At 35.5% G+C, this 14609-nt stretch overlaps 1 protein-coding gene across 9 annotated transcripts in view; it reads right to left on the reverse strand.

Moving 5' to 3' along the window:
- Nucleotides 1–14609, reverse strand: part of syngap1b (synaptic Ras GTPase activating protein 1b) — a 376646-nt gene that overhangs the window by 23379 nt on the left and 338658 nt on the right. For all 9 annotated transcript variants that reach the window (XM_061983086.2, XM_061983083.2, XM_061983084.2 and 6 more), the window contains one exon: nucleotides 6866–6938. In XM_061983086.2, the coding sequence (XP_061839070.1) occupies nucleotides 6866–6938 (73 nt within the window). The remainder of the gene's footprint in view (nucleotides 1–6865; nucleotides 6939–14609) is intronic.

Raw genomic sequence — 14609 nt, forward strand, 5'->3', positions numbered from 1 at the left:
TGATATAACCCATTCATACTCGATGATATGAAGGGGTTGGTGTTGTAATTTTTGGAATTGGTGGAAAAATGTTGACTTAGTAACAGTTTGAATTGAGAATGGGTTTAATTTCGGAATTAATTGAATTTCAGGAAAATCGGAAATTTGTACGACAAAAAAGGAACATTTGTTGTCCCAACCAAGAGGAATGTATTGATGGTGGAATGGTTGGAATTTGTTGAAAAATATGGACCGTGAAAACTTTCCAGGAAAAGGTGAAAAAAAACAGAGAATTCCTGGAATTTTTTTTTACTTGGAAAATGGTAGTGTGATTGTTCAAAGTTAGTGGAGTGTGTGGATGTTGGAACAGTTCACATCGGATGAGACACGTGGGATATGGAGAGGTTTGTATATTGGCCTTTCATTGTCAAGGGGGAAATAATTCCTGGAAATTCCGTGAAAACCGGGAATTGCGGGAAAGTGATAGCATGTTTTACGTTTGATATATCGGAAGAGTAGCGTGGGTGGATGGTTTGAAAGGTCGGAATCGGGTTTAAAAATGATGCAACATTTGGAGAATTTTGGGCATTGTAGAACTATGAATACATCCATTCATTTGAATGGGAATTTCCTGGAATTTTTTGAAAATATTGATACAAGCACAATTATCCTAGATGATATGAATGGGTTGGTGTTGAAATGTTCGGAATTGGTTGAAAAATGTTGACATAGTAACAGTCTGAATTGAAAATTGTTATTTCAGAATTCCTGGGATTTCGGGAAATTTGTACAAAGAAATAGGAACATTTGTTGTCCCAACTAAGAGGAATATTTTGAAGGTGGAATGGTCAAAAACAGTTGAAATATGTGGACTGTGAAAATTTTCCAGGAAGAGGTGAAAAAAACGGGAATTCCTGGAATATCTTTGAAATTGGAAAATGGTAGTTTGATTGTCCACAGCGAGTGGAGTGTGTGGATGTTGGAACAGTTCAAATCGGATGAGACATGTGGGATATGGAGAGGTTTGTATATTGGCCTTTCATTGTCAAGGGGGAAAACATTCCTGGAAATTCCGGGAAAACCGGGAATTTCGGGAAAGTGAAAACATGTTTTAGGTCCGATATATCGGAAGAGTAGAGTGTGTGCATGGTTGAAAGGTCGGAATTTGGCTTAAAAATGGCGCAATATTTTGAGAATTTTGGGCATTGTAGGTACATTCATTTGAATGTGAATTTCCTGGAAATTTGGTAATTTCGGGAAAACCGGGACTTTTTGAAAATGTTGATACAACCCATTCATACTCGATGATATGAAGGGGTTGGTGTTGTAATTTTTGGAATTGGTGGAAAAATGTTGACTTAGTAACAGTTTGAATTGAGAATGGGTATTTCGGAATTAATTGAATTTCAGGAAAATCGGAAATTTGTACGACAAAAAAGGAACATTTGTTGTCCCAACCAAGAGGAATGTATTGATGGTGGAATGGTTGGAATTTGTTGACAAATACGGACTGTGAAAACTTTCCAGGAAAAGGTGAAAAAAACCAGAGAATTCCTGGAATTTTTTTTTACTTGGAAACTGGTAGTGTGATTGTTCAAAGTTAGTGGAGTGTGTGGATGTTGGAACAGTTCAAATCGGATGAGACACGTGGGATATGGAGAGGTTTGTATATTGGCCTTTCATTGTCAAGGGGGAAATAATTCCTGGAAATTCCGTGAAAACCGGGAATTGCGGGAAAGTGATAGCATGTTTTACGTTTGATATATCGGAAGAGTAGCGTGGGTGGATGGTTTGAAAGGTCGGAATCGGGTTTAAAAATGATGCAACATTTGGAGAATTTTGGGCATTGTAGAACTATGAATACATCCATTCATTTGAATGGGAATTTCCTGGAATTTTTTGAAAATATTGATACAAGCACAATTATCCTAGATGATATGAATGGGTTGGTGTTGAAATCTTCGGAATTGGTTGAAAAATGTTGACATAGTAACAGTCTGAATTGAAAATTGTTATTTCAGAATTCCTGGGATTTCGGGAAATTTGTACAAAGAAATAGGAACATTTGTTGTCCCAACTAAGAGGAATATTTTGAAGGTGGAATGGTCAAAAACAGTTGAAATATGTGGACTGTGAAAATTTTCCAGGAAGGGGTGAAAAAAACGGGAATTCCTGGAATATCTTTGAAATTGGAAAATGGTCGTTTGATTGTCCACAGCGAGTGGAGTGTGTGGATGTTGGAACAGATCAAATCGGATGAGACATGTGGGATATGGAGAGGTTTGTATATTGGCCTTTCATTGTCAAGGGGGAAAACATTCCTGGAAATTCCGGGAAAACCGGGAATTGCGGGAAAGTGAAAACATGTTTTAGGTCCGATATATCGGAAGAGTAGAGTGTGTGCATGGTTGAAAGGTCGGAATTTGGCTTAAAAATGGCGCAATATTTTGAGAATTTTGGGCATTGTAGGTACATTCATTTGAATGTGAATTTCCTGGAAATTTGGTAATTTCGGGAAAACCGGGACTTTTTGAAAATGTTGATACAACCCATTCATACTCGATGATATGAAGGGGTTGGTGTTGTAATTTTTGGAATTGGTGGAAAAATGTTGACTTAGTAACAGTTTGAATTGAGAATGGGTATTTCGGAATTAATTGAATTTCAGGAAAATCGGAAATTTGTACGACAAAAAAGGAACATTTGTTGTCCCAACCAAGAGGAATGTATTGATGGTGGAATGGTTGGAATTTGTTGACAAATACGGACTGTGAAAACTTTCCAGGAAAAGGTGAAAAAAACCAGAGAATTCCTGGAATTTTTTTTTACTTGGAAACTGGTAGTGTGATTGTTCAAAGTTAGTGGAGTGTGTGGATGTTGGAACAGTTCAAATCGGATGAGACACGTGGGATATGGAGAGGTTTGTATATTGGCCTTTCATTGTCAAGGGGGAAATAATTCCTGGAAATTCCGTGAAAACCGGGAATTGCGGGAAAGTGATAGCATGTTTTACGTTTGATATATCGGAAGAGTAGCGTGGGTGGATGGTTTGAAAGGTCGGAATCGGGTTTAAAAATGATGCAACATTTGGAGAATTTTGGGCATTGTAGAACTATGAATACATCCATTCATTTGAATGGGAATTTCCTGGAATTTTTTGAAAATATTGATACAAGCACAATTATCCTAGATGATATGAATGGGTTGGTGTTGAAATCTTCGGAATTGGTTGAAAAATGTTGACATAGTAACAGTCTGAATTGAAAATTGTTATTTCAGAATTCCTGGGATTTCGGGAAATTTGTACAAAGAAATAGGAACATTTGTTGTCCCAACTAAGAGGAATATTTTGAAGGTGGAATGGTCAAAAACAGTTGAAATATGTGGACTGTGAAAATTTTCCAGGAAGGGGTGAAAAAAACGGGAATTCCTGGAATATCTTTGAAATTGGAAAATGGTCGTTTGATTGTCCACAGCGAGTGGAGTGTGTGGATGTTGGAACAGATCAAATCGGATGAGACATGTGGGATATGGAGAGGTTTGTATATTGGCCTTTCATTGTCAAGGGGGAAAACATTCCTGGAAATTCCGGGAAAACCGGGAATTGCGGGAAAGTGAAAACATGTTTTAGGTCCGATATATCGGAAGAGTAGAGTGTGTGCATGGTTGAAAGGTCGGAATTTGGCTTAAAAATGGTTTGAGAATTTGGGGTATTGGTGAAAATTTTCCAGGAAGAGGTGAAAAAACCCGGGAATTCCTGGAATTGCTTTGAACTTGGAAAACGGTAGTTTGATTGTCCACAGTGAGTGGAGTGTGCGGATGTTGGAACAGTTCAAATTGGATGAGACGTGGGATATGGAGAGGTTTGTATATTGGCCTTTCATTGTCAAGAGGGAAAACATTCCTGGAAATTCCGGGAAAACTGGCAATTTCAGGAAAGTGATAACATTCACGTTCGATATATCGGAAGAGTAGCGTGGGTGGATGGTCGAAAGGTCGGAATCGGGTTTATAAATGGTGCAAAATAAAAATAAAATACAATTTCCCCTTTGAGTCACATTTTAGTTTGGGATGTGACCCAAACTTGTCATTTCCCAGTGCCCCTGAATGCATCCCTATCCGTTTACAATACCACTATTGTTTACGCAAAAACTTCCTTTTCGTCCTCGAGTTGATCCAGTCGGCATTTTAACGGCAGTTGGAGTTACATCATCGGATGTGATTGGACGCTCAAAAGCGGGTGACGTAACATAAAGATGGCCGCCATAGAGAACCACCACTAACGCCAGTACCACCAACCATGTGTGTGTGTGTGTGTGTGTCAGCTTGCACGAGTGTGTGACGTGCGAAGGACAACATGCTCGGCGGCAACAAGACCTTACAAGTCACACACACACACACACACACACACACACACACACACACACACACACACACACACACACACACACACACACACACACACACACACACACACACACACACACACCCGCACATTCTTGTATTTGTTACCTTCTTGGGACCTCCGAAAAATGCCTACCTCTTTAGGACCACCCTTTCTAGATAAATAAATATGTGTATTTACAACATTAATAATATATACATACTATGCAAATATAAAAAAGCTTGTTGTGAAAAATGAGTTGGAATTTCACAAGAAAAACTTCGAATTTTGGCAGTATTATAATAAAAGACGTAATTTTACCCAACGCGAGTCAACATTTTACAAGAAAAACTGAACGTGTGTGCAATATTATGATAAAAGTTGGAATTTTACTCAATAACAGTCGCAATTTTATAAGAAAACTTAAACATTTTGGCAATATTATAATAATCGGAATTTTACTGGAATTGTACTCAAAAAAATGTCACTGTTTTACAAGAACAACAAACAAATGGGCAATATTGTAATAAAAGTCTAAACTTTATATGACAAATGTCACCATTTTGCATTAAAAAGTAATCATTTTACATAAAAAAGTAATAATTTTACGAGAAAATATTGCAATATTTCAGAAACAGAAAGAATATGAAAAAGCGTTCCCAATTTTATAAGAAAGAAGTCGACACATTGTGAGGAGAAAAAAAGTTAATTTATTTTTTGGGTAATTTTTGGTTTATAATTGATTTTTCATCTTCATTATTTACTTCAAGTTATTACAGTATGTCTCTATATACATATTTATTTCATTTTTTTAAAATAATTTTGGCCAAAGGGAGCACATTTCAATTTCTTACACACACTTATTACATATGTTGGCCAGAGGGGGAGCCATTCAAATTTTTTACACACACTTGTTATTTCATATGTTGACTGACAAACGGTCAATTTGAAAAATCCCTTCTTTTTGGGACCACCCCAATTTTGATAGATTTCACCACCAGGGGTGCTAATGAGACATTCTCTATTAGATGCAATGCTTTTCCGTATTGGGACCATGATTTATGTCCCTAACTTGTTCACTGCGCCTCATGTGGAAGCTGCTTTTCCTTGTTGATGTCTCATGAAGGGTAGAAATACAAGAACACACACACACACACACACACACACACACACACACACACACACACACACACACACACACACACACACACACACACACACACACACACACACACACACACACACACACACACACACACATTCTTGTATTTGTTACCTTCTTGGGACCTCCGAAAAATGCCTACCTCTTTAGGACCACCCTTTCTAGATAAATAAATATGTGTATTTACAACATTAATAATATATACATACTATGCAAATATAAAAAAGCTTGTTGTGAAAAATGAGTTGGAATTTCACAAGAAAAACTTCGAATTTTGGCAGTATTATAATAAAAGACGTAATTTTACCCAACGCGAGTCAACATTTTACAAGAAAAACTGAACGTGTGTGCAATATTACGATAAAAGTTGGAATTTTACTCAATAGCAGTCGCAATTTTATAAGAAAACTTAAAAATGTTGGCAATATTATAATAATCGGAATTTTACTGGAATTGTACTCAAAAAAATGTCACTGTTTTACAAGAACAACAAACAAATGGGCAATATTGTAATAAAAGTCTAAACTTTATATGACAAATGTCACCATTTTGCATTAAAAAGTAATAATTTTACATAAAAAAGTAATAATTTTACATAAAAAAGTAATAATTTTACGAGAAAATATTGCAATATTTCAGAAACAGAAAGAATATGAAAAAGCGTTCCCAATTTTATAAGAAAGAAGTCGACACATTGTGAGGAGAAAAAAAATTAGTTAATTTATTTTTTGGGTAATTTTTGGTTTATAATTGATTTTTCATCTTCATTATTTACTTCAAGTTATTACAGTATGTCTCTATATACATAATTATTTCATTTTTTTAAAAATAATTTTGGCCAAAGGGAGCACATTTCAATTTCTTACACACACTTATTACATATGTTGGCCAGAGGGGGAGCCATTCAAATTTTTTTACACACACTTGTTATTTCATATGTTGACTGACAAACGGTCAATTTGAAAAATCCCTTCTTTTTGGGACCACCCCAATTTTGATAGATTTCACCACCAGGGGTGCTAATGAGACATTCTCTATTAGATGCAATGCTTTTCCGTATTGGGACCATGATTTATGTCCTAACTTGTTCACTGCGCCTCATATGGAAGCTGCTTTTCCTTGTTGATGTCTCATGAAGGGTAGAAATACAAGAAAACACACACACACACACACACACACACACACACACACACACACACACACACACACACACACACACACACACACACACACACAAAGCTGTGCACAAAGCCAAACTGCTGGTCCCCAGAACACACTCGAGTCAGACGGAACCAAAAAAAAGAGCGAAGTAGTCGACAGCGAGAAGTCGTCCCACCGACCTGATTGGTGAAAATCCTGGTTTTTGGCTCAATGATGGGTCCTCCTCGTATCTCGTCCTCCACTGCCATGAGTCTTGGAAGCACGGGAAGGAAGGAAGGAAGGAAGGAAGGAAGGAGGAAAGGAGGGAAGGAAAGGTGGGATAACAGAAGGAGAGGCCGTGTTATGACAAGCCACAGATGAGTGCTACAAAACCCTGTTTTGAGAACCTTTGCTTCTCAAAGGGTTGACGGTTCAACGCCGTCCCATGGGAATTCCTTCATCAATTATTTCCCACAAATATATATATATATTTTTTTTTTTTCAGTTTCGGCAGGCCTGAAGAGGATCCAAGAGGATTCGATGCTGGGATGGTTCTGACGCGGGGTGAACGAAAGGTGGCGGACAAGCGAGGAACGCGTCCAAATGTTCCTCCGGGAGACAAATAGCCACACCCACAGTTTGAGGAGAACACACAACAATGACATCAAAGTCAACTGAAGAGAATTAAAATTGGATGCTTTTCTGTGAACTACTTTTTTTTTTAATTTAAATTTTTTTTATTTTTTTTTAAGTGCTCTCAGTCCAGTTCACAAAGTGAACACAAAGTTCAAGTTCAACCCAGCAGGCACAAGACATTGAAAAAACATTGAGATCTTGTTGAATGAGGTCCTGACGTTGAGCAACTCAAAACATAACGTTGGAACAACATGCTTTTTGACGACGTTTAATCAATGTCGGGTTCTGATGTTGCTTTGACCGTTGAATTTCGGTCATTTTCCCAACCAATATTCTACAACCAAATACAACGTTGAAACAGTATACTTTTTGACGACGTTTAATCAATTTTGGGTTCTGACGTTGATTTGATCATTGAATTTTGGTCATTTTCCCAACCAATATTCTACAACACAAATACAACGTTCGAACAACATGCTTTTTAAAGACGTTAAATCAATGTTTGGTGATGACGTTGCTTTGATCATTGAATTTCGATCATTTTCCCCAACCAATATTCTACAACACAAATCCAACGTTGAAACAACATGCTTTTTGACGACGTTTAATCAATGTCGGGTTCTGACGTTGATTTGACCATTGAAATTTTATAATTTCCCAACCAATATTCTACAACACAAATGCAACGTTGAAACAACATGCTTTTTAAAGACGTTTAATCAATGTCGGTCGGGTGCTGACGTTGGTTTGACCGTTGAATTTCGGTCATTTTCCCAACCAATATTCTACAACACAAACATGACGTTGAAACATGTTTTTTGACGACGTTTAATCAATGTTGGGTTGTGACGTTGATTTGATCACTGAATTTTGGTCATTTCCCAACCAATATTCTACAACACAAATACAACATTCGAACAACATGCTTTTTAAAGATGTTTAATCAATGTTTGGTGATGACGTTGCTTTGATCATTGAATTTCGATCATTTTCCCAACCAATATTCTACAACACAAATCCAACGTTGAAACAACATGCTTTTTGACGACGTTTAATCAATGTCGGGTTCTGACGTTGATTTGACCATTGAAATTTTATAATTTCCCAACCAATATTCTACAACACAAATCCAATGTTGAAACAACATGCTTTTTAAAGACGTTTAATCAATGTCGGGTTCTGACGTTGGTTTGACCGTTGAATTTCGGTCATTTTCCCAACCAATATTCTACAACACAAAACTAACCTTGAAACAACATGCTTTCTGATTACGTTTAATCAATGTTGGGTTCTAACGTTGATTTGACCATTCCATTTTGGTCATTTCCCCAACCAATATTTTACAACACAAACATGACGTTGAAACATGTTTTTTGACGACGTTTTATCAATGTTGGGTTGTGACGTTGATTTGATCACTGAATTTTGGTCATTTCCCAACCAATATTCTACAACACAAATACAACGTTGAAACAACATACTTTTTGACGACGTTTAATCAATTTTGGGTTATGACGTTGATTTGATCATTGAATTTCGATCATTTTTGCAACCAATATTCTACAACACAAATACAACGTTCGAACAACATGCTTTTTAAAGACGTTTAATCAATGTTTGGTTCTGACGTTGATTTGACCATTGAAATGTTATAATTTCCCAACCAATATTCTATAACACAAATCCAATGTTGAAACAACATGCTTTTTAAAGACGTTTAATCAATGTCGGGTTCTGACGTTGGTTTGACCGTTGAATTTCGGTCATTTTCCCAACCAATATTCTACAACACAAAACTAACGTTGAAACAACATGCTTTCTGATTACGTTTAATCAATGTTGGGTTCTAACGTTGATTTGACCATTCCATTTTGGTCATTTCCCCAACCAATATTTTACAACACAAACATGACGTTGAAACATGTTTTTTGACGACGTTTTATCAATGTTGGGTTGTGACGTTGATTTGATCATTGAATTTCGGTCATTTTCCCAACCAATATTCTACAACACAAATACAACGTTCGAACAACATGCTTTTTAAAGACGTTAAATCAATGTTTGGTGATGACGTTGCTTTGATCATTGAATTTCGGTAATTTTCGCAACCAATATTCTACAACACAAATACAACGTTCGAACAACATGCTTTTTAAAGACGTTAAATCAATGTTTGGTGATGACGTTGCTTTGATCATTGAATTTCGATCATTTTCCCAACCAATATTCTACAACACAAATCCAACGTTGAAACAACATGCTTTTTGACGACGTTTAATCAATGTTGGGTTCTGACGTTGATTTGACCATTGAAATTTTATAATTTCCCAACCAATATTCTACAACACAAATCCAACGTTGAAACAACATGCTTTTTAAAGACGTTTAATCAATGTCAGGTTCTGACGTTGGTTTGACCGTTGAATTTCGGTCATTTTCCCAACCAATATTCTACAACACAAAACTAACCTTGAAACAACATGCTTTCTGATTACGTTTAATCAATGTTGGGTTCTAACGTTGATTTGACCATTACATTTTGGTCATTTCCCCAACCAATATTTTACAACACAAACATGACGTTGAAACATGTTTTTTGACGACGTTTTATCAATGTTGGGTTGTGATGTTGATTTGATCACTGAATTTTGGTCATTTCCCAACCAATATTCTACAACACAAATACAACGTTGAAACAACATACTTTTTGACGACGTTTAATCAATTTTGGGTTATGTCGTTGATTTGATCATTGAATTTCGGTAATTTTCGCAACCAATATTCTACAACACAAATACAACGTTCGAACAACATGCTTTTTAAAGACGTTTAATCAATGTCGGGTTCTGACGTTGATTTGACCATTGAAATTTTATAATTTCCCAACCAATATTCTACAACACAAATCCAATGTTGAAACAACATGCTTTTTAAAGACGTTTAATCAATGTCGGGTTCTGACGTTGGTTTGACCATTGAATTTCGGTAATTTTCCCAACCAATATTCTACAACACAAAACTAACCTTGAAACAACATGCTTTCTGATTACGTTTAAACAATGTTGGGTTCTAACGTTGATTTGACCACTGAATTTTGGTCATTTCCCCAACCAATATTTTACAACACAAACATGACGTTGAAACAACATGTTTTTTGACGACGTTTAATCAATGTTGGGTTGTGACGTTGATTTGATCACTGAATTTTGGTAATTTCCCAAACAATATTCTACAACACAAATACAACGTTGGAACAACATGCTTTTTGACATTGTTTAAACAATGTTGGGTGCTGACCTTGATTTGACCATTGAATTTTGGTCATTTCCCCAACCAATATTTTACAACACAAACATGACGTTGAAACAACAGGTTTTTTGACGACGTTTAATCAATGTTGGGTTGTGACGTTGATTTGATCACTGAATTTTGGTAATTTCCCAAACAATATTCCACAACACAAATACAACGTTGGAACAACATGCTTTTTGACATTGTTTAAACAATGTTGGGTTCTGACGTTGATTTGGCCATTGAATTTTGGTCATTTTCCCAACCAATATTCCACAACACAAATACAACGTTGAAACAACATGCTTTTTAACTACCTTTAATCAATGTTGGGTTGTGACATTGATTTGACCATTGAATTTTGGTCATTTTCCCAACAAATATTGTAGAACACAAATACAACGTTGAAACAACATGGTTTTGACAACGTTTATTCAATGTCAGTTTGACGTTGATTTAAACACTTAAATTTAAACTGTAAAATATTAAATTTTTATTTTTTATTTCAGCTAAGTACAGTGTGACTTGTTGAAGGGTGGACTAGCAAAGTAATATTTTCATTGTACGGCAAATTGTCTGTTTAACTGTGCATATGACAATAAATAATCTTGAATCATTGAATTTTGGTAATTTCCCAACCAATATTCTACAACACAAAACTAACGTTGAAACAACAAGCTTTTTGATACGTTTAATCAATGTTGGGTTCTAACGTTGATTTGACCATTGCATTTTGGTCATTTCCCAACCAATATTCTACAACACAAATACAACGTTGATACAACATGCTTTTTGACGACGTTTAATCAATTTTGGGTTCTGATGTTGATTTGACCATTGAATTTTGGTCATTTTCCTAACCAATATTCTAAATCACAAACTTAATGTTGAAACGACATGCTTTTTAACAATGTTTAATCAATGTTGGGTTGTGATGTTGATTTGACCTTTGAAATTTGGTCATTTCCCAACCAATATTCTACAACACAAGTACAACGTTGAAACAACATGCTTTTTAAAGACGTTTAATCAATGTTGGGTTCAAACGTTGATTTGACCATTGAATTTTGGTAATTTCCCCAACCAATATTTTACAACACAAATACAACGTTGAAACATGTTTTTTGACGACGTTTAATCAATGTTGGATTCTGACCTGATTTGACCATTGAAATGTAGTTATTTCCCAACCAACAACGTGGATCCAACGTTAGACATCAACAGTGTCTCAATTTACTCATACAACTATTTTGCAACGTTGTTTCAAAGTTAGTTTTAAAGGGCATTTACGTATAATCAACGTTGTATCAATGCCTTGTGCCTGCTGGGAAGACCCCATTAGAAATGACCAGGAAGAGAACTGAATCCTGTTTCAAAAAATGAACTCGCAAAGTGAACCTAAAATTAAACGAATCCTCTTTCTGTTTGTTTGACAGTTTATGAGGTTCAAAGGTCTAGATCAAAAAGTTTTCACGGCTTTGTTGGAGGTCTCTTCTCGAACTCAGAGCTTCTCAAACATAAGAAAACACTTTTTATCTCCAACATTAAAATACAGTAGCGTAGTAAGCCTATGAATTCATTAAAAAAACAGGTAGAGGTTTTATTTAACTAATATATTTAATAATTTTGTCCACAGTTTGAACAGTAACACTGTGTTTGAATATTTCTTTAAATGGAGCCCGTGTAGCACCATGTACCACAGTACGCTTGATATGTTTCTGACCAAAGGAACCTTTTCCAATCCAGTTCACAATGTGAATGCAAAGTGGTCCCGGTTCTCTTTGGCCTCTTATAGGTGCTAAATGGACCGGCACCAAATTGGACCTGGAATGACTATGAAATGGTCCCATGACAAATGAAGTGGACCAGAAAGAGAACTGGATCCTGTTTCCAATAAAGGATGATGTGAATGTCCCTTTACTGTTTGTTCAGGGTTCTGGCACATTAATTCAGACCTTGGTGAGGTTTTATGGATTACTGGGAAGTAGTTTTTTATTCGAATATGACCTTAGCAGTACTTAAATAAGATAGAACTCAAAAGTAGGGCGCCGCTTTTCAAAATACTAGATCGATGTTAATTTACATCGGATATGCTATAGACATGCTACTGATTAGCATTAGTGATTTTGCATGGCAACGCCAACACCTCCAAAGAAAATGAAATCGACAACTAATATGTACGTTGCAATCAAACAGCTGGTGTGTAATAAGTATCGATTCACATCCTAATCGCAGTTTTATGTTAGTTTATTAACTTTTTGACAAAAAAATATTTTAAAAATGTGTTGAGGCCATTTCCATGCAACCAGAATGCCATTTTCTATCCAGTAACCTGTTTTGAAAAGGTTTCATTGTAATCATTATTTCAAATAATAAATTGCGAGAATCGGTTTGAATAGAGAATTGATTCTGAATCGAATCTTCACCGAAGGAATCGGATCGAACCATTCAATTAAAAAAAACGATTCGCAAGTGAAAAAACCAAAACATTTCAATTAAAAAAACAATCTGCAAGTAAAAAAATAATTTTGTTTGATTAAAATAAAAATAAAAATAAAAATGTTCAATTAAAAAAAATATTCATTTTGAAATATATTTTTTTGCAAGTAAAAAAAAGGATTGGCAAGTAAAAAAAATTCTGCATGTAAAAAAACGATTCCCATGTAAAAAAAAAAAGGTTTTCTTTAATTGTAAAAGCGATTCGCAAGAAAAATTTATAAATTTCTTCAATTAAAAAAAACGATACGCATGCAAACATTTTTTTAATCTGCAAGTAAAAAAAAACATTCTGCATGTAAAACAATGATTTGTAAGTAAAACAAAATATTTTCTGCAATTGAAAAAACAATTCATAAGTAAAAAAATATTTTTTACGATTTGCCAGAAAAATAAATACTTTTCTTCGATTAAAAAAACGATACGCATGTAAACATTTTTTATCTGCAAGTAAAAAAAACATTCTGCATGTAAAAAAATGATTTGTAAGTAAAAAAATAATTTTCTTCAATTTAAAACAATTCGTAAGCAAAAAAAAAAAAACATTTTCTGAAATTGAAAAAACGATTCGCAAATAAAAAAAACAACCTTTTCTTCTATTCAAAAACGATTCGCCATCAAATAAACCTATTTTCTGCAAGTAAAACAAATATTCATTTCAGTAAGAAAACCATTCGCAAGTAAAAACTTTTTTTTTTCTAAGTAAAACAATTTGCAAGTATAAAAACAATTTTCTTCAAGTAAAAACATTTGTCAGTAATATTCTACCATGCGTGATCCACACACTTGCACTCAGAGCACCCGTACTTTGCACTCTACGACGACAGGTGGTGCTGCTGAGTCAATTTAAGGCCGTTAGAGCAACTGTCATCTGCGCATGGTGCCGTCCCCCAACAATAACAAAGCAGAAGCAGTAGGATAGGGAGTTAAAAGGCGGACAGAAGAGGGGGGCAAACAAGCTCAACCTGTAAGTTAACCTGTAAGTTTACGCTCTTTTTTGTCCGCCACTTTACTCCCCACCCTGCTTCTTCTTCATTCTGGTGTGTTTATGGAGTACACACATATCCCTAATATCACGCTAGGCTGATTATTAAAACAAACATTTTTACAACGGGGACTTTTTCCAAGTTTTTTTCTTGCATGGCTACGTTAAAAGGGGACAACATTAAGTCTCCAATAACGAAGAGTCGAATGGAGTCGTGTCGACATGTGATCGAGGACACACAAAGAAAGGCACGTGGAAAGAAAACAAAAGTGCACAGGTGGAGTTTCAAACATGAGCGTTTGGATGTTTTATTCACTTGCTCGTCGTGTCGTTTACAAACAGGCAAAGAGTCAGAAAAGCACACACAGATAAAAAAAAATGTGCAGCATTGGAGTTCAGACAGGAGACAATGAGGCATGGATGATGTGTTTCATGGAGGCAAAGAAAAACTATTATTGTTATTAATGTTATTGTTGCAAGCGGTTGTACTCAGTGTTTCCCATACATTCATTTACTTGTGGCGGCTCGTCATAAAT

Source organism: Nerophis lumbriciformis, linkage group LG21 (genome assembly GCF_033978685.3).
Source record: "Nerophis lumbriciformis linkage group LG21, RoL_Nlum_v2.1, whole genome shotgun sequence".
Taxonomy (NCBI): Eukaryota; Metazoa; Chordata; class Actinopteri; order Syngnathiformes; family Syngnathidae; genus Nerophis; species Nerophis lumbriciformis.